This window comes from Bicyclus anynana, chromosome 9, assembly GCF_947172395.1.
Source record: "Bicyclus anynana chromosome 9, ilBicAnyn1.1, whole genome shotgun sequence".
In the NCBI taxonomy this organism is placed as follows: Eukaryota; Metazoa; Arthropoda; class Insecta; order Lepidoptera; family Nymphalidae; genus Bicyclus; species Bicyclus anynana.
In genome coordinates this window covers 17,463,303-17,489,601 of record NC_069091.1, presented here as the reverse complement: position 1 = coordinate 17,489,601, position 26,299 = coordinate 17,463,303, and the positions used below count along the sequence as shown (strand labels likewise).

Below are 26,299 nucleotides of genomic sequence, written 5' to 3'. Positions count from 1 at the left end.
TATTTGACAATAAAGACATTTCAACTTGAAACTGTTATTCTTTCTATTGTTTAATTTATTATATACAATTACTTGTTACTAAAAAATTGTGCTATTATATTGTTTTTAATATTTTCACAGTTCAGCTTTTGGGGACGGAGTGGTTTTAAAATAAATATTTTTAAAAATCTGTTTAAATTAATTAATTAATCAACAGAGTTTATAAATATCTGTTTAAATTAATTAATTAATCGAAATGGTTTTTAAAAATATTTATTTTAAAGCTATTCCGTCTACAAAAGCTGAACTGTGAAAATTTAAAAACAATATATTAGCTTTGAATTTCCCGCGTTGGCAAATTGTTTCAATGGGGGCATTCCACAGATGGCGGTAATTTTAGTGCCGCTTTTTTTGTATGAGGTTGGTATTCTTCTCCTGAGTAAATATGTTCCTTGGTCGTGACTGTCATTAGGCGTCTGGCAGTGAAGACGAAGAACAGGTTATGGTTTACAGTAGCTACCCTGTGATTGGCTTGATTAATTTGTATTGATGAGGACTTTCTAACTAGATAGGTTTTGTTTCTCATTAGGAGTCTGATGAAGACAAGGAACAGTTAATGGAACTCCTTAGTGGCTTACAGTAGCTACCTTGTGATTGAACTTGATTTATTTGTATTAATGAGAACCTTCCACTTACATGGGTTGTGAATGTCATTAGAAGTATGGTGATGAAGTTAAAGACAGTTAAGGGAACTTTTTATCGATTTACAGTAGCTACCGTATAAAAAAAGCCTAACAGAAGGCTTTTTTTATACGGTTCAATATGCCAAAATGTTCAGTTCGACAAAAATAATACCTAATTAAGATTATTTTACATGTTTTTGTACCTATTAGTTATGATGTCATCGTCGTAATCAAGTCATCTTAAGTAATGCTCTTTCGTCGTGTGGTAGGTATACTAATTGATTTGCACAGGGTTGATTGACACAGGGTTGCAGTCAAGTAAAAACATGAAGATGAGATACGACCGAAAATCGAATACAAGCGGATTCGATGAGGGAACATTGGTCTGGTTGTACAATCCGACTCGCCGAAAAGGGAAATCCCATGGAAAAATACAAACGTCATGCGTCTCCAAAACATCCGCACATACTTACTTACAAACTTTTTTCATAATTTGTATTTCTGAGACGAATGTCTTAGCATTCCATGGATTCACCGTGCAAGTGCCGGGTCCATCGCGTGGTAGAGAGAAAAACACCGAGCAAAGTCAAGGACTTGTGACTACTGGATTAGGGAATTCCTTGACGATCGATCAACATTCCCTTCTCTGCTCGTGTTGTTCTCCCCACCTATCCAAATTTGGTAATATCCTATTAGAGCAGCTTTGGATACTCGTTCTAATATAGAACTAGCTGCACTTCTAGAGGCCAAGGTCTTTAAGCAAGTTATAAAGAGATTTTGCTGGTAATCCTCTCGCACCAACTTCTACGGCGTACAGACTAACTACATAGCCATTTTTAGTTAGTTCATTAATTGTTTGGTCATAATATTTATTCACTTTTATACTGTGGTCCTTCAGAATGTTAGTCTCCCACAACACAGTAAGCTCTACAAGTACTATTCGCTTTGTTTGTTTGGACAAAAGGAAAATGTCTGGTCTAGATCTCGAAATAGCGACATCCGCTGGGATTTTATAATGTTTCTCATACGTATCCATTAATAAAGTCCAATCAGGTGCAGAACCTAGGATTTTGACGGCCCCCGAGGCGCAGTGGATTGACAAAACGGAGGTCCTGGGTTCGATCCCCGGCTGAGCAGATTGAGATTTTCTTAATTTGTCCAGGTCTGACTGGTGGGAGGCTTCGGCCGTGGCTAGTTACCACCCTACCGGCAAAGACGTACCGCCAAGCGATTTAGCGTTCCGGTACGATGCCGTGTAGAAACCGAAAGGGGTGTGGATTTTCATCCTCCTCCTAACAAGTTAGCCCGCTTCCATCTTAGACTGCATCATCACTTACCATCAGGTGAGATTGTGGTCAAGGGCTAACTTGTAAATTTTATAAAAAAATAAAATATAATAAAGAGAAAGGCTTATTATATGGTTTTGTTATTGAACCTGCTTTGACGAAGTTTAAGGTATGTACCGATTTTGATTTGCGGGTACGTTAGGTTTAAATGAAAATGCTCTTTTATTAAATTAATTTATTACAAAAGTCTATCATCACTTGACAGCAACAGCCAGCGGCAGTGTGCGGCGCGCCGGCGACGACTCGCTACACTTACACTGACAATTATATCATTATAGCTATTATCATTAGTTATCGTTACCAGCTACGGCGGCCTCCGGGATACGCCGACACGCGCACTCCGCACGAGCGACGAGCGACGTGCGACGTGCGCGTGCCGACGTGCGCGTGCGACGTGCGTAAATAATAAAGTGCGTAGAACCTTGGCTGATGTAAAAAAACCACAAATTATTCTAAACTAAATTTAAAAAAAAATCAAACATTGTAATTTTTTCATCTTTTCTTATTTGTACAATAAAAATAATACTTTTATACCGTTATCTGAAACTTAACTCAATCGATATTGTAATCTTATATTATAAACCGACTACAAAAAGGGATGTTCTCAGTTTGAATCTATGTTTATTTATAGTCGCCGACGCCGAATAAAGACGGAATTATAGTTATTAGATCTATCGTGTCGAGTGTCGATGACACGTCGCGTTGTAACAGGGAGGTATACGATTTACTCTTTGGTTCTGACGCTCGGTGACGAGTTGACGACATGTTGGGTCTCATCCCTAGCATCTAGTCATGTTTCCATTAATGTATCATGTTCTTATCTCTGTGTTTTTCCATATTTTTTTCAGTTCTGCTATAAATAACTGTTAAATTTTGGCTGTGTCAAAGTTTAAAAATAAAACAAAAACAACTAAGTTGTAAGCGTTAGCAACTTAGTTGTTCGATAGTCGGCCAACTAAAAATTGCCAGTGACCCTAAATACTTCTGACGCGACACGTCACATTGCGTCACGACGAGAGGCGCACGACAAGGGTGAACGCTTCCATAGCATTACATGAAATCGATTTCGTTCTGATACGACACGATCACTCTAAAGGCAGATATATATTTGGCTGACGTGATGCCACGTGTCATGACGTGACGCCACGTGTCATGATGTGATGGCAAGTGTTTACATTATAAGTCGTGTTCTGACGCATCAGGACAATGTTTTGAATCATTACAGCCGCTGCTCTTTACGTAAATGAACAAGCGACGCACATTACTCTGATGTGTCCGTGTCGGGATGGCGTCGTTTCAGCTCCCCCGCAACCCGCCGCTCTGACGCGAACCGGGATAGGGTCTGTCAGACATCGACATATCAGAAGTCATCACGACATGTCAGAATACATACGAGTAAGTGTACGTCGCCATACAAACATAATATCGATTCTGTTCTGATACGTCACGACACGACACGTCAGGTCAGACTAATATAATTCCGCCTTATTAATATAATTCCAACTTAAATATACAAATATCGTGGTGAAGGCGACCGACGCGGAATGTGCGCCAGAAGTACACGCCGCGCACCCGTACACGCCGCGCACCCGTACACGCCGCGCACCCGTATCTACACGCCGCGGGAAACGTGACTTTGATTATGCTTTTCGTAGTTTCTACGGGATGCGGAACGGCTAAATTTAAGAATAGGACAAACTTATACCTTCGAGTATATACAACGTTTAAGCATTTAGGTAATTTGAAACGCTTGCTCGGTTCCTATCCACTGACCACCAGTGAGCCGTGACGTGAGCCGTGACGTGAACGCGAACATTAGTCGCGACGGCGACGGCGAGTGCGGGGGCGGGTCGCGGGGAGACGCGCCGACACTTTCCCGAGGGCCCTACGCGAGTGTACAAAACATATTTTTAAATTACAAAGTCATTTATATGACGGCAGTGGAAGCCTGTCGTCAGACTACGACTGCACGGACGCATCGACGAGCTGCTCGGCGGCTAGCCCCGGCAGTCGCTGCAGCCGCTCGCCGTGATATGTATGCGCTGGTCTGCGCCTGGCGCTGCGACGCGCCTGTCGCGGCGGTGTGTGGCGCTGCGACGCGCCTGTCGCGGCGGTGTGTGGCGCTGCGACGCGCCTGTCGCGGCGCTGTGGGGCGCTGCGATGCGCCGCTCGCCGCGCGTCCGCCGCAGGAGCCAGGCGAAGATGAGATTTGGTTCCGTTTACTATTACTTACTTAAAGAGTTTTAGCTTTTTCTAATAAATCGTTGATAAATTTCTGAAAACAAAAAATTCGAATGAGTATAATTACAATGATCACGTGTCCAGCAGAACATTGTCTGTAAAGTCACAGTTGAGATATATATGATGAATATATGATGAAATACTTTTTTGTTGCTCTTTGTACGCGCTATAATTAAGATCCCTTGCATTTTTTTATCTATCGTTCATAGTTATTAAAATATCGATCAAAACAGTTCGAAACGATTATTATCGATTATTGTCGCCAAACCGATCGAACCGGCTCGGCGACAATAATGACAACTCAATAGATTTATATGAAGTTGTCTGTCGTTATTAAACTGGAATTAAATAAAATAGGCTTTTGAGGACGCTGATACCGTCATTGTAACCGTAGCAAGGTATTGAGATATCATTCACGTTTAGGGTTATCTTTTTGTAAAATGATTAGTGGACTATTTACTACTAGCGGACGCCCGCGACTTCGTCCGCGTGAAAGTCGTTGAAAACTTTCAACTAACTATCCCCCCCCCCCCCTAGAAACCCCTATCCTACCCTACCCTAACGTACCTCTACCCTACCCCTACCCTACCCTATCCCAACCCTACCCCTACCCTACCACTACTCTACCCCTACCCTACTCATTAAAGCTGCACTTCTTTATTTATTCCATCCACCGCGAGTCGCGTCGAGCGCGACAAAACTAATAAACCGTTACACAAAAATAATCCTTAAAGCATGAATTAGTATTCACGCGCGATGGCTTAGCGTATTTCATGTATAACTTTGATGTTTTTTTACCGATTTTTATGATTCTTTTTTTATTGAATAGGTAATAATATTAACTTTCATATTTGGGATGAGTGATGAGTGTTATAAACATAAGAGTAGACAAATATAATTAGAAAGCTCCGAACTGCTAAGCTATCGGGAGTTACACGTGTTATTGTGAGTCAACCATAAAAGATAAACATATACTCAGAATACAGAAAACCACCAGAAGGAGTGATAGCGCAAAGAAGTGAAGCCATTTAAACTACACATTTTACGATTACTCACTCTGTGTTTGTCGTGTTGTTTGACGTGCTATACAGGTGACAAATTTAATTAAATTAAGCCGTCTTGTGCTATTCCTTCGTGTAAAAATGCCGTTGGTAAAAAAAAGAAACTGAATAGGATCACATTTCACGTGTAAGTAGCACAAATAAATATTCTTATGTTAAAATAATGAATAATTTTTACGTGAATTTAGTTGTCATAGAAACCGATGACTTCATTTTGTAAGTGTTGCCAATGTAATTGTTTTGATTTTCCCTACTTTTAATTTCAATTCAAGGATTTATTATTTATGTAAAATATTAATCAACTAAATAGGTAGGCATAGGTTCCGGCAATTAAGTTGAAATAAAATTGTGGTAATCAGCGCAGATAAAGAAAGTGTAAAATAATCTTAAAGCTTTAAAATTTTACAAATAACAATGGCGTGCTATATTATAATAAGTTCGATCGTTCTTGTCTGTTTGTGTGTTTGTTTGCACATTTGTTTGTTTTCGTGTGCTTGTTTGGTCTTTTGTTTGTTTGTGTACCTGCTTGTTTGCTTGTTTGTTTGAGCAAGAGGATTAAATAAAATATTTTTATCTTCAAAACACATTCTTAAAAGATATTAAACCAATTCAATGGCCTTATTTATACTTGAATTTTAAGAGACATAAAAATTAGAGAAATAAGACGAGATAATAATAACTGTGCACACGATTGAAATACATATTTATAATAATAATATAATATAATTATATGGAATATATAAAATTATTATTGTAAATATGTATTTCTTTAGTTTGTTAAATGATAAGTTTTATAATAACCGTCTTATTATATCTATTATTTATTTGTCCTTGTCTTAAATTTTTTAGAGTTCATTTTCTTGCTGACTCTTAGCAATCACTAGAAAACCGGTCCCACTGTTTTTATTATTTACCATACAAGTTAACAATGTGATGAACTGTACACTTATTGTTTTCCTTTTAACATTATAAATTTTTACCACAAAATAGGGAAAAATTTAACAGCCTCATGTACTAGCAACATTACGCGGGTGAGAATTGCGACTAGTGCAGGCTGTTGTGTACAATTTTTGGACACACTGCGCACTATAGAATGACATCTAAACGTGGCTTCTGGTGGTTTTCTGTATTCTGAGATCATATATATGCTGTTGTGTTTTTATAGATAATTTTAAGGAAAACATTTCCGTCATACATGATTTCTATGTAGCTTTAACCATTAAGGCTGTACACGCGACGGAAGCTTAAAAAATTTAGTAACTTCTCCCGTTTTCTCAACATTTCTCTTCACTGCTCTGCTGCTATTGATCGTAGCGTAATGAAAAGTATACTATAACCTGCCCAGGAGTATGATGAATAATTGTACCAAGTTTCGTTTAAATCCGTCCAGTAGTTTTTGTTTCTATAAAGAACATACAGACAGACAGACAAAATTTTTACTGATTGCATTTTTGGCATCAGTATCGATCACTAATCACCCCCTGATAGTTATTTTGGAAATATATTTCATGTACAGAATTGACCTCTCTACAGATTTATTATAAGTATAGATAATATATAAAACACTAGTAGATGCCGCGCGGTTTCACTCGCGTGGTTTCCGTTCCCGTAGGAATACAGGAATAAAATATAGTGTTATTTATTCTTGGTATTTTACTTTTTTTCATGACATTGTCAAATTTAAAATATTCGACATATTCGACTTCACAGCATAATATTCAAATTTTTATTAAAATATAAAGTAGGTAGTAAGAATTAATGTAAATAATGGCTATGAATATAGTTTTTATATTTTATTTATAGGTAAGATTTAGTTTAATTTAATTATTTAATGTAAATATAAATAAAAATTATATTTTATTAATAGAAACGCAATCAAGCATTTTACTTCAATTCATGTGATATTATTATCCTCAGTCAGAGTTTGTCCTCAATGGACCCTAAACCACTTAACCGATTATAATAAAATTCGCACACCATGTGCAGTTCGATCCAACTTGAGAGATAGGATAGTTTAAATCTCAAATTATAGTCGCAATTTTCATTTATTGCTAATTATTTGTCTCTATATACATATACAAAAGAAAGTCGTGTTAGTTACTCCACTTATAACCTTATAACTCAAGAACGACTGAACCGATTTAGCTGAAAATTGGCAGGGAGGTAGTTTAGAGCCAGGAGAAGGACATAGGATTTTTTTGTAGGGGTAGGGTAGTGGTAGGGTAGGTTTATGGTATAGGGATAGGGTAGGGGTAGGGGTGGGAGTAGGGTAGTGTAAGGTAGGGATAGGGAAGAAGTGCAAATAAATAAATTAATAAGTCAAAGCGAAGCTTGAGCAGGTCTGCTAGTATATAAATATATAAAACATGTGAAAATATTAAAAGAAGGGGTGAAATAGGGGTTGAATTTTATGCGGTCGAAGGACGGGCGTCCGCTAGTAAATAAATAAGTACATCACTTCACTTACATGTACATCTTTTTGGGGCTTCTTGGCGTCTGCGAGCAGCGTCTGCAACAATACACGACATCAGTGTTGGGGCCGGTCGGACTGGCGACTGTCGCGGCACGTCAGCACAAGCGCGACGGACGCGGGACGACGTCGGAGGGATCGCGGGCAAGTTATGTGAACGCGCAGTCACATTCATCCAGTGGCCGAGGGGCCCGTACACCCGTCGGGGTGGGGGAAACAGTTCCGAGGTCGCAGCCTTGCTGCTGCGGTTTCCGCCGCCTGCCATGGAATCGGTCAGGGCCCATTGTTTTGAGATTCAGCGATCACCTGCAGACCTCACACTTCGGCAAATCCAAGACAAGTGTTGAGCAAGCAAACACACCACTGTTTATTTCCTTTGTCGACCTGAATGAAGCGTTCGACTCATGGTCAGCGGAGAGGGAATAATAATAATCAGTATTAGAAAGCATAGGCTGTCCTCCGACACTCCTTAACCTCGTCAAGACTCTTTACCATAGATTGAAGGGTTCCGTATCTCCAACCATGTTTGGGATTTTGCTATTTTGCCCCTAGTAGTTGGTGCTTGGTGCCGTAGCAAATGAAAAATACCGGACCAAGTTGAAGTAGCGTGAAGAGGGTTCCGAATATTGATTGACTATCATGTTTTTTTTTATAAAATATTCCTTTCTTCGGCTTTTCCTCATTTCCACAACGCGTTGTGGAAATGAGGAAAAGCTCGACACGAATTTCGCTATTTGGTCTTTCTGTGATTGTCACAATGCGTCGTGTGCGTTTTCATTAGAGCCATAACACGAATTTCGCCATGTGGATGTTTTACTGTGACCACAACGCGTTGTGAGCTATTTTTCCGCTCACTGAGCGTTTTCGATGTTTGTGCATAATATACATATCCCTGAATGATTTTCCCATATTTATACTCACTGTAAAGCTGACATTTCTCGCTAAAAACTAGATAAGTAGCAATAAAGTGTGAAGCTATTATGCCGTTAATAAATATCGCTTATTGGTTTATGATCTGGCAGGCACAAGGCGGCCCCAATCGACCGCGGGGCCCTGGGCAGGGGCCACTTGCCCGACGTGACCAGTGAGATGGATGACCTCTTCAAGCACCTTACTTTAATGTGAACAATGCAGTAAAACACGTCGACGAATTGGTCTTCGCAGCCGTCTATCGAAGTGCTTCCCGAAATATATTGTTTAAATCGTGTGACAGACGTAAAGGCTTCGACTGACTGCCGCGACTGAGTGAGTGCGCGAGTAGGAACTTTACTCGAAATTTACTTAGATGACTTTTTTACACAACAATAATGGCCGACTATGAATCAAAGACAATCAGTAGGGTTGAGAAGTTAACGGCGGGCATCGGAACGATATCAAGTAGGTATCGTTATAACTGAAATACCTAAACTAAAACATCCGTTACTATACTACGTTATCTTAAAAGGGAACGTATAGTAACGTTTGTCGGTTGTGTGCATTTTAAGAAATTAAATATCACGTGTCACAAACGGTGAACGGTGCACGGTTTATGCCTATGGGTACGCGTGGTTAAGAAATGGGGTAATCTTTTTTTATTATTATTATAAATATACTTAAACAATACACATCACTATCTAGCACCAAAGTAAGCATACAGAGTAGCTTGTGTTATGGGTGCTAAGATAGTTGATATTATAGTATTAATATACAATTATATACTACATATAAATACTTATATACACTCATGCTCATCACACAAATATTTTCCAGTTGTGGGAATCGAACCCACAGCCGTGGATGCAAAAAGTAGGGTCACTACCCACTGCGCCACGCGGCCGTCTCTTTCTTTAATCTTTTGGTAAGATTTGCTTATACTTCAAAAAAGTGTGCACGTATCCACGTACATACTGGGTGTAAGGGACATGATACCGAAAACTGCGTGAAGAGGTTAAATTTAGTTTCCACGACGATATTTTAAATAACAATTACGTGGGAAATGAGAAAATTCAGATTTTGAAAATTTTGAGCACGCAATGTACAGCTAACAATGCGATAACAACGCTCCGCAATCTACTGTGTACGTACGAGTAGGTACGTACGCATCGACAGCAAATCGGCTGGCTATACTTACCTATCTAATACCTATTTTTTATACTTTACAAGTTTTTAACTAGGTACAGGTAATTAACTTACTTCAGGTTGTTTCTCGTTTACGAGACGTTCTGTCGTCATAGTAGGTACAATATTCATGAGTACTGAATTGATTTGATCTAAGCATTTCAAGACTTCTCAGTCAACACACACAAACACACACAATACAAACGACACAATTGTATGAGTATTCGTTACAGAAAATCACTACTAACATAACATAGAACATACACAAAGGTTTTTGAATTTTGGTTTGTTTGTCAACAGACCGCCGAACACGAACTAAAGAAAAAATAGCGTAGCGTCTAGCGAAAGGACCTAAAGTTTCAATATTTTGAAAATACCTATTAACCACGCCGCGCGGCTTAGGTTAGAGAGAGATAGCAATTATTTTCCTCGGCACCGGCGGCGGTCGGCAATACAACGTCGCGCAGTTTGTTTGTGACTTTGTATAGATAGACACCTATTAGTCGTGACCTGCCTATTTGACCTCTTGGAAAACAGCTGATCGCGCGCATTTTGCAAATTAAATTTACATTGCTAGTTTTTGTTAAAATCTTGATTTGACGATTTTTATTAAAAATCGTATTGAGATAATGTTATTCATACCAGTGTTTGAATAATGCTACTATTCGTAAGATATCTTTTACGCTATAGAATAACGTGAGCATATGTATTGTATAACATTTTTATTAAAAAACTATTTTTTAAAATAAAATGATTATAAAATATTTCATTTTCCCATCTTTAAACTAACAACATATCAATTATTAAAGAATCATTCATTATCATTTATCGATAAGTTAACACTCGATGTTATTTACCCATCCTTGCTTTTCATAGACAATCTAGCGTTACGCAATGTCAAATTGCCGTAATCGTAGTTAAGCTGTGCAAATTAATCTCGTTGTGATTTTGTTTTTCAGAAAATAAATGTGAATAAATCGTAAATTCGGTGTAGTTTTTGGTGTAATTCGTACTGTACGCGTATAATAAAGGATTTAGACACTTTGTTCTTTAGAAATTACGTATAACGTAAGTGAAATATGTGATTTTAGTGACAAGACGGGTTTGTTTTGGTGATAAGACTTCTAAGAAAATTTTTGGTATACGTATGTATACGCTCATGTGGTGCGCCCTTGGCGCGCCGGTCGCACAGCTGTGCGGACGCTGCCGGAGCGGAGCCGGAGAAGATACTTCAATAGTCGGTTTTCTGTAGTTCGACTTACTTTACATCAATTACATTATCACTTGTACGAATAGTTAGGTACTTGTACATATCATCGACGCGAAGTTTATCATAATTATCTCAAATTGAATTTATTACAGACAATATTTATCTATCAATATACATAAATGATATGTAATCGAATCGAGCATAGAGTATGTAATTCGGTTATCACAAAACGTCCTTTATTTCAACCCCCTTCGGGAACGAGGCCTTGCGAGCTATGGGTCATCCAGATTGTCAGTGCGTATACCGCACATCGGGCCGGGTGTGTGCGAGCGCTCACCGCGAGGTGTCGCCGCCGCAGCTCGTCGCTGTCCATGTCCAGCAGCTCGTCGATGTCCACCTCCACCTCCGCGTCCCCGCCGCCCGCCGCGCCCGCGCCCGCGCCCTGCAACACCACTCAGTCACTGCGCGCCGGCTACGAACGGCACATCCCGCCCCTCCCGCCCGGCGCAGTACTCACGGGCGCCTCGTACAGCTTCTGCAGCTCGTCGTAGAGCCACATCTCGACGGCGAGCCGCTTGCGGATGAGCGCCATCTGGTGGCTGCCGTACTTGGCCGTCAGGAACTTCTCCCGCCGCTCCTTCACCTGCGGACACGCGGCGAGAGGTGTCAACTGGTCGCAGTCGGACTGGGTCGGAGGCCGTCGCGGCGAACCCACCTCGCCCTTGTCGCTGAAGTTGACGTGCAGGCCCGCCTTGGCCGGCGAGCGCTCCGTGGGCGACAGCGGCGGCGCGGGCCGCGCGCGCGGGGGGAAGGCGCCCGCCGCCGCCACGCCGCACTCCATGCCGCTCGCGCTGCCGCCCGCGCCGCTGCGGCTCTGCAACAGTGCGCGAGCGTCACCACAGGCGTGCCCGCGACGGTCGCTTGCGCGCAAACACTGCGACGTTCGACATCGTCTCGACTAGATAAACACGCAATAGATTGCGCACACAGCACGACAGCGTTACGAATACAATCTAAAGGCGAATACACAAGGCAAAGGGTATATATGCTAGCCATTGACGATCAATATACTATAACTGATCGTGTGTTGGTCGCTGCGTGCATGACGCAAAAAATATTTTATTATTTTTCCTGCCCACAAGTGTGCAGCCCACAAGTGTCCATCTGTGGGGACGTCAATCATGTCGGATTTATATTTGTCTGACGTCTCGCGTCGTGACGCATCAGAACAGAATCGGTATCATATATTTTACTAGGGGACGCCCGCGACTTCGTCCGCGTAAAAATCGATGTCAACTTTCAACCCTTATTTTACATTCTTCTATTTATATTTTTGCATGTTGAATATATAATAACGTAAATACCTAATAAATAGTCCACTAATCATTTTACATTTACAAATGTATCTAGAAAAATTAAGGACTTTCCGTACAAACTTTCTACCCCTATGTACCCGTTTCTGATTTTATTTTCGTATTATTCTTCGTATTATAGTCTCAAAAAAACTTGGCACAGTTTTATTTAAATTCATTTAGTGGCTTCAGCGTGATGCCCGGTCAAAAAAGGCAGACAGACAGACAAAATTATATAAATGCCCTCCAACAAAATTGTTCAAAATATTATATTCAATAGCGGACCCAGTCAAGGTTTGCTTTTATTTATGTGCACTTCTTCCCTACCCCTAACTTACCCTACCCTATCCCACCCCTACCCTACCCTACCCCTTCCCTGCCCTACCTCTACCTCTACCCTACCTCTACCCCTACCCTACCGGTACACTACCCCTACCCTACCCCACCCGTGCCCTACTCTACCCTATACCTTCTCTACCTTACTCCTACCCTTAGCAAAATCGATCCAACCCTTTCAGCGTGGTGGGATGACCAAGGGAAATAGAGACTAATAGAGATAATCATGGCCATGTTAAAAAAAAAAACTACAATTATAAAAACGTTATTTATTAATTGTCTAACAAAATGCTCGAGGCGGATGACTATGGGTGCGAGGTTTATGAAGTGAAGTTTTAGAACACCTAAAATAGACTAAATTTTATATTGATTATAAAAATCGGACAAGTGCGAGTCGGATTCGCCCACCGAGGGTTCCGTAGATTTTTTTTTTTAAATATTTACTTAACCTCGGTTGGACGTATCGTACTTAGTAACATGTTACAAACGTAATTAATTTATTTTAAACTACATCGTGTGATCGTTTTTGTAATTTTGAAATAAATAGTTTTCAAGTTATTAAGAATAAGAAAATAGACCAAACCCCCCCCCCTCCCCCCAACCTAAAATATGAAAAAAAAAATACAAAAGTTAGCTTTCTACTTGAAAATATCCGGAAAACTTTGAAACTCAAATTTTTTTCATATCTTTATAAATCATTCAATATTGTACCGGCCTACTTGCATATTATTATTAAACCTATTCATCAAAACTAATGATGAATTTTGATGAAAAGTGAACTTGGTTTAGATAAATATTTAACTACTGTCCTACTAACTGTCCCTAGTACCAAGAAAGACGCAAGCTGTAGTTTTTATCGGGAGGCGGAAGGTAGAACCTTTAAAATTTGTAGTCGAGGAGACGACAGTTTCTCCGTCAGAGTACATCAAGTATCTTGGGGATGGCTAGACAAAGTACTTACAAAAAGCATATAGAAGAGACTGCCCTGCCCAAAAAGCGCAGAGACTATCCGAGTCCTTGTACAAACTGATGCATATAAAAGGAGGCCCTAAAATGAGCAAAATAACGGTACTAGCATCAGTGGCCCACTCCATCCGGAGCCCCAATTTTCGCGAGTGCAATGAGGGTTGGTTGGTCACGGGGTGTTTAACACCTAATTATCTCTTCGTGATCGGGAAAGCTCCTAGCGAAAAAATGCTTTTTTGCGAAGAGGAAGACACTCCGCGGTATCGGTCCGCTATCTTTGAATGTGTCGCCAGTAGAGACCGAGCCCACTCACACAAGGAACGAGTAAAAAACAGTAATGTAAATCCTGAAAGCCTGATCACACGTGTGCTGTCTAGTAAGCGAGATTGGCAGACATATGGACAAATGCTAAGAGCGATTATGTTGAGGAGAGAAGAGATAGAAAAAGAGGATAAATAGAAAAGAAGAGAAATTAAGTAGAGTTGCGGCGCCACGCTGACTTCACAGGAGGCCGTTTAGTCCGTGCGAAACGGATACCCTGCCCTGATCGGCAATAGTCCAGAAGGTATTTTTCATCCTCAAAAAAGTTATTGTTTGTAGTCATTTTGGGGTCAACTAAAACTTCATCGCTGTGTTCATATTGTATTGATTTTTTTCTTGGACGAATTGTATTTATGGGCGGGAAATCTGTTTTTACATTGAGTCGTGAGCACACTTTGCAGCTTCTGCTAACACCATTTGAAAGTGTTCTGCCGTGCAATATTTTGTGAACTTATCAATCTTTCTTCGATTACATTTTTGCATATTTAAGTATTCATAGTGGAATTCTGCATTATTTTGTATAGAACATTAATTTCGTTTAAAATATCGAACCAAATTATTACCGAGCAAATAACAAGTTTTCGTGGATTACTTAGGGCGGCGCCACCAAATGAGGCTGTGGCGTAACTTAGTTTTAACTGATGGTAATAGATGGTGGCGCATTTTTATATATGGGTGGGTATTATGAATTTATAACAATGACTTGAATTAGTTGCTTGCGGCGGGCCTGGCTCGGGCCCTCGGGCCGCGTGGTTGTTTCCGCTGCTGCTCAGTGCTCACTATCAGTATCAGTCACGTGTTAACTAATTGCATTCGAGCGATGCGTGTGCTCGGTGCGTAGTGCCGGTGCCAGTGATAGTCAGTGCCACAGGCCACTGCTACGCGCGTGAGCGTGTACTGTACGACGGTGACGCATCGCACGGCAAGCAAATAATAACATCCTCGTCATAATATAACGGGAACCGACTCCGTTATCTTATTTATACTCTCAAGTCTCGACGACTGTGACCCGCGTGTCCCACGACGGCGCGGCGCATATTTGCGACGCGGCGTAATTAGGTTACCGCCTGCGGAGCCCGCTGACGAGGTGAGCCTCCTCGGGCTGGGAGCCGACGCACGGGTGCACCGGCCGGGCGCGAGTGTCGCCTACGTCACACGAGCTGCACGTACCGAGAGGCGAGACGTGGGGTCAGTGGCCGCAGGAGGCTGCGCGGCTCGTCGGCGGCGCACGGCTGACGGCACTTGGCACTGCACGCTACGGCTACACGACGCACACAACACTGAGCACGCACTCCGCCACGGCGCACGGTCGGGCGCGGACTGAGCGCGGGCCGGCGGCGAGCGGGCGGGGCGGCCCCGCGCGGGGCGCCGGCAGGGCGGGCGGCACCTTCGGGCGCACCTCGAACGCTGGTGAGGTGAGCCGAGCGGGCCGTGGGCGGCCAGCCGACTACATCACATGAGATTGTAACTAGACACTTCTGATTTCAGGCAAACTTCAGCCGAGGTCAGTGCCCGACGGTACGGCTTCCGCCGGAGGGCGCTACCTGTCCGGGGGAGGCACGGGGGAGGCGTCATTCGGGTTTAGTAATTAGATCATTAAAATTATCTTATACATACTAGTGAACGCCCACGACTTTGTCCGCGTGTGGATAGTTTTTCTACCTTTTTAGGATTCCGTAGTCAACAAGGAACCCTTGTTTGGCTTGTTCGGACTACTTTGCAGTTTATTCAAGTCACTTACTTGTACACAATATGTTTTCTGTGGTCGAGTAGCGTGTTTAGCTGATAGACGTGTCTGACAAACGATTTTTGGGCGGTAAATCCAAAAATCCTTCGTACTCGACTAAAATAGCTAGTGTCCGACCGAAAGTTCGGTTTCGGTTTCGGCCGAGTTTCGACCAAAAATCAAGTTACGGCGCCAGTTTCGGTTTCGGCCAAAATAGGGCGAAACTTTTGCCGAAACCGTAACTGATTTCGGCAGTAGTCGTGCACGCTCGTCTAACGTCGTATGTCGCGACAACGCTAGACCATACGCTATGGCGGACGCGGGAAGCGCTGTTGGCAGTTGTCGGTTGTCGTCACTCGTCCGCCGCTCGGGCAGATCTTCTGGCTCTGCTTAGTCAGTGCATTAATCGTTATCGCCCGAAGCAAACATTCTTTAGAGGTTATGTTTTGATGGAACTGATTTCTTTTTATTTTTCCAAGTACAAATACAAAACAAAGTATTAATTAATAAGATTTCAAAATACCAATACAGTGATTTGATTATTGATTACTGATAAACATTCTGCTATGAGAACTTTATTTGAAAAATAAATATTATTAATGTTTTTTTATATTATTTTTAACCCGACTGCGAGAAGGGTTACGTTTTTCACGCGTATCTTGTATGTATGTATACATATATGTAGGTAAGTATATTATTTATTACCTCATATCTTCCAAATCTCTAAACGGATTTACGTAATTAAGATATCGTTAGATTTTTTTCTCTCTACCACGCAATGGACCCGGCACCCGCACGGTGAATCCATGGAATGCTAAGATATTCATCTCTCTCTTAATATCCCAAGTGTTCTTAGATAGGTGAAATAAAAAAACCCAACACGACAACTGTGAGACGCTATGGACTTGAGGTGAAAGAAAAAAAATATTTCGAATATTGCAATATGGGTATCAAATTGAAGGACTTTTTACGAGGATTTTAAAATGGTTTTTTTAACACTGCCACGTTAAAAAAACTACAAATACAAAATACGCGAGGCGGATGACTATAGGTGCGACCAGGTTTGTGAAGTTAAAAAACACCTAAAATAAACTAAATTAAATATATTGATTATAAAAATTGGACAAGTGCGAGTCGGATTAGTACACCAAGGGTTCCGTAGAATTTTTTTTAATATTTACTCAATCTCGGCTGTACGTAGGTATACATTATCTTAATTTGTAACATGGAACAAACGTAACAAATAAATCTGAAATTCACCATCTGTTGTAACTAAAAAGTGTGAAATAAATAAATTAATTAAAAGACCCGACTGCATAAAATAACAGTCGGGACCTATTAATTAAATAATGTAGGTAGACGAAAATATTTTTATCCAATATACCTATACCGACTGTTTTCTAATTGCTTACTACACTTCTGGACTGAGCTTGTTTTTTTTCTTTTCAGTTGTTTCATATTTTATGCAGTCGGGTCTTTTTATTTGTTTAATTTATTTATTTTTTATATTCTATTATTAATATTTTTTATCTCATCCACTTCTTCTATTATAGCCATTGTGATTAGCTTAATTAGTTTATTTACTTTATTGCATTATAGGTATTTCATCTTGCTTACCACCACTTACTTGTGACGTACTCGAGCAAAGTGTAAGTTGTTTTTGGGCAGTAGCAAGTACTTTAGTACGCTACTCGACTAAAATGCTAAAGTAGTCCGATTATATTACAATTTAACGGTAACATATACATATTATTATATAGTTGCCTACACTGCCTACCTACCTACCCCTAAACTACCCCTACTCTACCCCTAACCTACTCCTAACCTACCCCTACCCTACTCCTAGGGCTTAGGGGTTTGAAAAGATATTGAAAAAAGTTTCAATTTAACAGCCAAATCCCCATTAGCAAAACGAATTCTATTAATAATTCTAATTCATTAGAATTAAATATAGGCTCGAGTTTTACTTATTACTACTACTACTAACACTACCTACTAGTACTGTCTACTACCACAGAAAACATATGTACAAGCTACTACTACCTACTACATAATATAAGGTATATACATTCATATTAAAATTAGGGTCTGCGGAAGTCGGAAGGTGTGTTCACTAAATACCGGCAGTAAGGCAGGCAACTAAACTAAACGCAAACATGTCGTTGGATACCAAGCAACATCAAAGAATACATAAATGCACGCTTTTTTTATTTGTCAATTTTCAGTAGAATTTTGTAAGTTGGTGTTCCGGCCAATACGCCTACAGAGAATACCCCCTAATCGTCTATTATACTAATTGCTATAAAAATATTGACAGGCGTTATATTATAGTGACCAATCTTTTAAAATCGGTTTATTAGATGTAGAGATTACCTCTGTAATAGCTCACAGATTCACTAACTGTATGCCTTTATAACATTAGTGTAGACTAACAGACGCCCGCAACTTCATTCGTGTCAAACTAATTTCTCACGATTTATCACGAATCCCATGGGATGCCCAAGCGTTAGCATAAAACGATTTCTACGTATCTGAGGGGACGCTTCCCGCTGACCCGACGCCGAGCGGCGGCGCCAGCGCTCACACTGCTGGTGCTGGAGCGCGCCGCCGACCTCGAGTATGTGCGGGCGGGCTACGAGATGTGTGCTCTCCCGACGGTATGGATATGGAATACCTAATAGATAGCATTGCTTAAGGTCTGCCGTCTGCGACAAGCACGACTACCTATACTTGTGTTATTTATCTCGAATTTGGTATTGACGCATTAGAAACGCGACGTGTGGCCCCGCGCCCGGCGCGCCGGTAGACACATTTCAAATTTGAAGAATAATGAAAATTGAAAACAATCGAGTATCGCGGCTCGAGCGGCGGGCGGCGGCGGGCGACGACGGGTGCGCTGACATTGCGAGCGCCGAGCGATCGGCCGCGCTCGCCGTCTCGAGCGGCGCCCCGTCCAACGAACACTTGATTGCCTGCAGGCCTGTCCGGTCGGCACGGACGCCCCGCGGCACCGCTTCCAGCTTCGGACGATTCAGTATTTGTTTGCAGCAGTGGGCGGAAAGATCTCTCCGAGAGCTCCTCCCGCGGCGCTCGCTACTCACCGCGCTCCGGAACTTGAAGAACAGCGACATGCGGGCGCGGCGAGCGGGCTGCGGCCTCCGGCGCACTGCCGCCTCCCGCGGCGCCCGGGGGACGGCGACTCTGCGCCCTGCGGCACGTGGCGACCGCTCCGGAGGGGCGCCGCCGGAGGACCGCAGGCGGGGAGTCGCCGCGCGGCGCATGCGCGCGCCCATCGATCGCCCGCTCGGCCCGGAGAGGACACTTTCCGGGAAACGCCTCCGAGCGGACGTCCTCACGCCGCGCGTCCCGAGATGAGCGCGCCGAGGGAGCGTGCGCGGTGTGCGCCGTGGGCGCGGTGGGCGCGTGCGGCGTGGTGCGCGTGGTGGGCGCTGGCGGCGGCGGCGCACGACCTGGACCCCGCGGCGTGCGCGGCGCGCTTCGACGTGCAGCGCGACAAGATCATCCGCACGGAGGAGTCGCGCGACATGGGCGCGCGCTACCTGTCGGAGCTGGACGTGGGCGCGCGCGACGAGTGCCTGCGCCTGTGCTGCGAGACCGACGCCTGCGACGTGTTCGTGTTCGAGGAGAAGGTGAGCGACGTGACACGTGTGCGATTTGTTTGAGCAAACTTCACACACACCATCTACTAAATAGTCCGAACAAAGCCTAAACATTTGGTTTGGATAGATGAAGTTGTTCTTGAGTTATAAAATTACAACGAAAAGTGTGTATACAGATATATAGATTTAAGGTCCATCTTGAAGAAACTAAAAAGTCTGAAAAATAGTGATTGTTATACAAGGGGCTGAAAAGACCCATTATACGAGGTATTAAATAGAAACCGAGTATATAATGGGTTTAGCCCCGTGTGTTACACTATATTTTTCACTACGATTGCGAGAAAATAAAAAAAATACTTACGATAATTCAATGTTTGATTTCAATTAAAAGTTAAATGTACGAACGGAGTTATTAGTTTAAAAAACTTCTTCCTATTTTTTTCCATTTATTCCAAATTCAAGTTTAATTTTTATGAAACAATCAGGACCTCAACTCTGGCTCAATCGCTCGACGCGCGGAGCCATATAACCAAAAGAAGAAGAAGAAGGGCCTTACTTATGATGATTCTATTTACGAATAAAACGTTATAAAGTAGGCTAGTACTTGGCTAGTACTCGTAACAGACAAAAATTAAAAAAACAAAATTACTTTAGCCCCTAGAGGCTAAAATGCTTGTTTAGCACCGCTGTGGAGTGGTAATATGACAATGTTTTTGAGCAAGAGTAGTGAAAAAGTTTATACTTATTATTACAATCAGATGAATCTTCAAAGATTAATATTTATTCAAAAAAAATTAAAGGTAACACACGATAGACAAGGCTTTGCCTAATAAAATACAAACTCAAGAACTTCATTGACGTCTGAATATGCTGTATGGTCAACGATCTTTGCCTGTCCACAAATTTAGTTGGGGACGAGAAAAAAAAGTGGCGAGCTGCGTCTGCAAAAAGAATTTTAACATTGTAGTAGAGGAGCCGAAGAGGGGATTTTTGCAGTTACTCGAGCGCGGCAGATAAACATAAGGGACTATACCTTACACTTTGTCGAGTACCTCCACCGAGTATGAGCCCTTAATATTGGTGGGTACGTTTAGGCAACCAAAAAAAAAACTAACTTCATAAATACTCAACCAGCACGTCAGATTAAAATAAGGTAGGTGAGTTGATAGCTAAAAACTGCACATTTCGAAAATCTGACGATTTGAGCGTAACGTAGCGTAACGTGTTCATAATGTAATTGTCTGATAGATCCATATCTATATTTTCAAACGCAAATCTAAAACAGTTTTCTCCCTAATTTAGTCTAATTAACTTATTTATTATTCTTTTAATTTCTTTTTATGTGTCTATTCGAGTACTAAATTACGCATGTTGAGGTAACCTATAAGTGGGTCTATGACACAACAACTTCACTAATCTATGTTTTTGTAAAACTCAATTTTAATTGTCATAACCTGTTGGTACCCTATAAAAATAAATAAATAAATAAATAAAACGTAATGGAATGGGAGGGTTTCAAAGTTACAAAATTAAACCCTTATATTTTAGTGCTCGAGGTACGAGTGCGATTAATTTTTTACTTATTTTTAAGGAAATAATCTCCTAATTAATCGCTAAAATTTTCTTACAATTTCAGTAAGCCAAAGTAATAAAAATTGTTTTTAAAGTCTGTAGTTTTTTTTCCACCGCTAAAAGCGAAAAAGTAAATAACCATTTATTCTTCCTATAATTTAATCTACCAAATGTAATCGGTCTCAATGACGCTCGAGTAACTGCAAATTTAGCATCCCGGGCTCCCCTACTATTGAATAGTGAAAAGTATTGTGTAACACGCGGGGCTAAACCCATTATCAAAAAATCCAAACCCAATATAAAAAATGTGTGGAAGTCAATAACTTGAGACCTATTGCAGTACTGTCAGTATTCGGAAAATTATTTGAATCGATATTGGAGAGTCGAATTAGAAGGTAGTTTGAGTATCAACTTACTGATGCACAACATGGGTTCCGTGCAGGTCGGTCAACTTGTACTAATTTATTGTCTTTCTGGACAGTGGATGGTAGTTCACAGGTTGATGCAACTTACTTTGATTTTCAAAAAGCGTTTGACGCAGTTGATAATGACGTGCTTCTTAGTAAGTGTGCATCGGTTGGATTTACACCGTCATTACTCAAGTTCTTTTCCAGCTACTTGAGAAATCGGAGAGAGTACGTACAGTATGAGGGACATTGTTCGGAACCATATTTCATTTATTCTGGTGTGAGTCAAGGAAGTAACCTAGGCCCGCTGGAGTTTTTAATATTGATCAACGGTCTGCCGAATGTTATAACCCGCGCTAGGTGTCTACTGTTCGCAGACGATTTAAAAGTCTTTCATAAGGTGGAACGCGCTTCGGATGTTCAATTTCTTCAGGACGACGTAGACAATGTGTTGCAATGGTGTAATCAAAATCTATACTAATATTATAAAGCTGAAGAGTTTGTTTGTTTGAACGCGCTAATCTCTGGAACTACTGGTCCGATTTGAAAAATTCTTTCAGTGTTAGATAGCCCATTTATCGAGGAAGGCTATATATTATCCCTGTATTCCTACGGGAACGGGAACCACGCGGCGTCAGCTAGTAAATTATATTTTAATATTGATAAATGCGCAGTAATTACGTTTAGTCGAAAGCACAGTAGATTGTCGAAAGGTAGCACCGATTGTTGGAAATTACAAGTTAGGTGACACAAATATTTTGCGTGTGACTGCAATTAGGGATCTATGGACAAGTATGTCTGAAGACTTCAGTCACATACATGATATTTGTGGTAAAGCCTATAAAACTCTTGGGTTTGTACTCCGACAATCGCAGCATTTTAAATCAATTGCTATAATAAAGACTCTGTATAATACGTATGTGCGGAGTAAACTTGAATGTAATGCCATCATATGGAGTCCGTTTGAGTACGAATACACAGATATTGTAGAAAAGATTCAAAAAAAGTTCGTCCGTTGGCTTTATAGGAAGCAATATGGGTACTCAGTGGGTTATCCTACTATTTATCTAAGTGTCTTTCTTCTGGGTATGACAGGGTATGACTTGAATTAAGACGGCGAAAAAAGTAATTCTGTCATATTAGGGTCAATAGATTTACATGTTCCCGACAAGTATGTAAGTTGCCGACGTCGCCAGTTGTTTGCGGTGCCGCGGGGCAGAACTACAGTGAGCCAGCACGCGCCGCTGGCTCGAGCGCCGCTGGCTCGAGCGCTGCGCCTGCTCCATGATCTCACCAGTAGAAATTTAGAATTAGACATTTTTCACACTCTTGTCTATCAGCTTGTAAATAAAATTATAAACTCTGTTACTATTTAGGCGGTCCTCGCCTTACGTCTCGGGCCCTAAAGATACCTCGTATATAATGGGTCTTTTTAGCCCCTTGTATAACAATCTACTAATAAAAACGTGCGCAATGCACTGAAAAGAAAAAAACAAGTCACAATTCACAATATCTCCTTACTAAACGAAATTCTAACTAAATACTGTATGGTGCTGCTAGCGGTCACAAACAAGTGTTTGTCGTCGCTTGCGGCACACGTGTGTGTGACCGCCGCCCGCCCCGCAGAGCCCCGGCAGCTGCTACCTGTTCACGTGCGGGCCGCCCGAGTTCACGGCGCACGGCAACTTCAGCAGCGGCGTGCTGGCGCTGAGCCGCCGCCTGGCCGAGCTGCAGGACCGCGAGCGCCTGGCGCAGCGCGAGCGCGAGCTGGCCAGCCTGCGGCGCCCGCCCACCGCCGCGCCCAGCCCGCCGCCGCCGCCGCCGCCGCCCGCGCACAGCTCGCCCGCGCCGCGCGCGCCGCCCGCGCCGCCCGCGCCCCGCCAGCCGCCGCCGCCGCCGCCGCCGCCGCCGCTGCCGAGTGAGCGTCGTCGTCTACTTCAGCCTAGCCTTTCTTACTCTAAACATTTTTCTTAATGCTGACAATAAAAAAAACGAGTCAAAATTAATTCGACACCGAAAATTCCAGAAAATATTTCAGAAATTAAAAAGTGTTATTAAAAATACCCAAACTCATGAATGGAAAGTAGAGGATGAATGCGATAGGCGCTCGGTACACGAGATATTCGGATGTGAGCTACGCCGCCTGTGTGCAGCGCGCCGCTGCAGCCGCAACCAGTTCTCGTGCCGCGCGGGCGGCGAGTGCGTCGCCGTGTACAACGCCTGTGACGGCGTGCCGCAGTGCGCCGACGGCAGCGACGAGGCGCCCGAGCTGGGCTGCCCGCCGCCCGCGCCCGCGCCCGCGCCCGCCGCGCGCACGCCGCCGCCGCCGCCGCCGCCGCCCGAGGACGCGCCGGACACCGAGCTGTGGCCGCACCGCCTGGCGCAGGCGCAGCCGCACCGCTACGGCGCAGGCAAGTCTCGGCGCCGCAGTGTGTCACCATCATCATCATTACTAGCCGATGGACGTCTGGACGCTGCTGGACATGGGCCTCTCGCATACACTGCCAAACACCACGGACTCGAGCCGTCACCATCCAGGGGTTCCCTGCTTAATGTCTTCGGTCCACCCAGTAGGAGGTCGACCGACACCGAGTGCTTTCCGATTCCGGTGCGGGGTCGCCATTCTAGCACCTCAGGACCCCGGCTTCGAACTGTGTGCCCCGCCCCTTGCCACTTCAGCTTCGGGACTCGCTGAGCTATGTCGATGACTTTAGTTCGTACATTACTACTACCGTAGGTTAGTTAGGCTAAAGAAAACATATTATGTCCAAGTAGTTAGGTGTTAAGTTAATGTAGTGCATCCAAGCGTGTTTTTTGAAGTGATGACTTCTTATGGGAGGGTAAACCGCTTCCTAACGTAACGCGTTACGTTTCCACTCCTTCTGGCTTCTCTTTTTCTTACGCATAGGGCAGCAGGTTAAAGTCATCATTTCTGTGGAGCGTCCAGAGACGCTTCTTTTATTTCTGATCAACCGCAAGTGTGGATGTAACGAGTGCGTCCGTCGCGCAGCGAACGCGAGTCCGGCGGGCGGCTCGCGCATCTTCAGCCACACGGGCGGGCTGCTGCAGGACAGCGCGTACGAGCCGCCGCGCGCGCCCTGGCCGCCGCGCGCCTGGCCCGACGCGGACGGCGCCTGGGGCTACGCGCGCCTCGACTGGCCCGACGTGGAGCCGCGCCGCGCCTGGCCCGTGCCGCCGCGCCCGCCGCCGGAGCCGCCGTACGCGCCCGCCAAGACGATGCCGGAGCTGCCGATGCCGTACGCCGGCCAGCAGCACACGCTGCGCGACGGGCCCAAGAAGGGCTTCGAGCTGCTGAGCGAGCCGCCGCCGCCGCCGCCGCCGCCGCCCGCCGCGCCGCCCACGCCGCCGCCCGCGCGCCCCGCCGCGCCGGCGCCGCCGCCCGCCGCCGGCGCCACCGCGGCGCCGCGGCCGGTGAGCGGGCACTGGTCGGCGAGCGCGGCGGAGCGCGCGGCGGCGCACGGCGCGGTGGTGCTGGAGGCGCACAGCTGGCCCGAGGGCGCGCGCGGCGGGCGCAGCGAGCGGCCGCCCGCCGCCGTGCTGCTGCTGGTGCTGGGCACGCTGCTGACAGCGGCGCTGGGCGCGCTGCTGGCGTGCCGCGCGCGCGCCGCCCGCCGCCGCCGCCGCGCGCACCCGCGCCTGGCGCTGGACGCCGACTACCTCGTCAACGGCATGTACCTGTGAGGCGCATGCGTCGAGGTGGCCGCTGTACATATTGCTGTATATTACTATTAAGTAGGTATATATCGTCTGAGACCCGTGTTAGAAACGACCTTCACCCATCTGTTTAAAGGAAGAAAAGTGTTTTATATGTATACTAGCGGACGCCCGCGACTTCGTCCGTGTGGAAATCAATGTAAACTTTCAAGCCCTATTTCAACACTTTAGAGATTGAATTTTAAAAATTTTCAAATCTTAATCAAATCTTAATCTTTTAAAAATGAAGGACTTTCCTTACAAACTTTCAACCCCTATTTCACCCCCTTCTTATTTTATTTTCGCAATAAAAAGTATCCTATAACTTTCTCCGTATTATGGTCTCAAACCGTGCCAAGTTTCATGTGATTTCATTTAGTAGTTTCAGCGGGATACCCGAGTAACAAAAAAACACAGACAGACAGACAAAAAATCGAATAAAAATAGCGTAGGGGTAGTTGAAAGTTTACATCGAGTTTCACGCGGACAAAGTCGCGGGCGTCCGCTAGTTCTATATAACGAATTTATATGGAACTAGCGTTTACGTTAACGCGATAGTAACAGTATGAAAATATTGAAAACTCCCACTAGGCACACAGGAAATAAAAATTTCTGAGCGTCGGAACGAGATAATGTACCACGCAATTTATTATATATATACGCACGACATTGTGGCTGTAAAGTTGTATAACAATTAATTAAGCTATTATTCTGGTTAGTAACAACTTTTGCTAAACTCCTCTGAACTTGTATTAATAATAACTAGGTTAAAGATGATATCAGCTTTCTTTACTGTTGCTTAATTAATAGTTCACAAACAAACTTTACTACTACTCTTTATCTTTAGTAAATTAATATTATAACCCTACTATATATCTGTGCAAGGTGGTGTCTGCGGCTGCGGCGGGTGAGGGACTCGCATCTTCGCTCCGACTGTACCGTCCGCCTGCCGCCGAGTACACGAGCACCCACAGCCGCTCCGTGTTGTACAGAATATTCATAATTTGTACAATTGTACAGTCCACAAATGTTATTTTGAAATAAAAAATGCACCGAATTGTGTTTTTTTTTTAATCCTGTCGCAAACATTGTGCTTGCGCACGCAGTGCACAGCTCATCCTATCGAGATCACTATCGTCGGAGCGATCACCGAGCAGATACCTCATAGGTACCATATCTTCTAGTGTAGCTGGGCCAT

The 26,299-nt window shown here is 43.5% G+C and overlaps 2 protein-coding genes across 10 annotated transcripts; one reads left to right on the top strand and one right to left on the bottom strand.

Moving 5' to 3' along the window:
• Positions 1-2,168: 2,168 nt before the first annotated feature.
• LOC128198388 (protein phosphatase 1 regulatory subunit 14C) lies at positions 2,169-15,546 on the bottom strand (the record flags this gene model as incomplete). Its single annotated transcript, XM_052883628.1, has 6 exons — positions 2,169-4,283; positions 7,778-7,819; positions 11,425-11,529; positions 11,605-11,730; positions 11,803-12,007; positions 15,233-15,546. Coding segments are annotated over 6 exons (834 nt in total), but the record flags the coding sequence as incomplete, so codon positions are not given.
• On the top strand, positions 15,337-26,126 carry LOC112043658 (uncharacterized). 9 transcript variants are annotated; one of them, XM_052883690.1, is made up of 7 exons: positions 15,344-15,477; positions 15,551-15,566; positions 18,837-19,438; positions 23,014-23,305; positions 23,541-23,798; positions 24,398-25,144; positions 25,987-26,124. In XM_052883690.1, the coding sequence occupies exons 3-6, from the start codon at positions 19,160-19,162 to the stop codon at positions 25,087-25,089; spliced, it is 1,521 nt and encodes a 506-aa protein (XP_052739650.1). In that variant the 5' UTR covers positions 15,344-15,477; positions 15,551-15,566; positions 18,837-19,159; the 3' UTR covers positions 25,090-25,144; positions 25,987-26,124. The 9 variants fall into 9 exon arrangements, with proteins under 9 accessions (XP_052739651.1, XP_052739650.1, XP_052739649.1 ...); XM_052883689.1 differs by having other exon boundaries at positions 15,551-15,641; positions 18,840-19,438; XM_052883688.1 differs by having other exon boundaries at positions 15,346-15,472; positions 15,551-15,646.
• The last annotated feature ends 173 nt before the right edge of the window (positions 26,127-26,299 follow it).

Coding starts and splice junctions, on each gene's coding strand:
- LOC112043658 (XM_052883687.1), top strand. CDS start 19,160: ATGAGCGCGCCGAGGGAGCGTGCGCGGTGTGCGCCGTGGGCGCGGTGG. Junction 23,306..23,540: donor GCCGCCGCCGCCGCTGCCGA/GTGAGCGTCGTC, acceptor GCCTGTGTGCAG/CGCGCCGCTGCAGCCGCAAC. Junction 23,799..24,397: donor GCCGCACCGCTACGGCGCAG/GCAAGTCTCGGC, acceptor TCCGTCGCGCAG/CGAACGCGAGTCCGGCGGGC.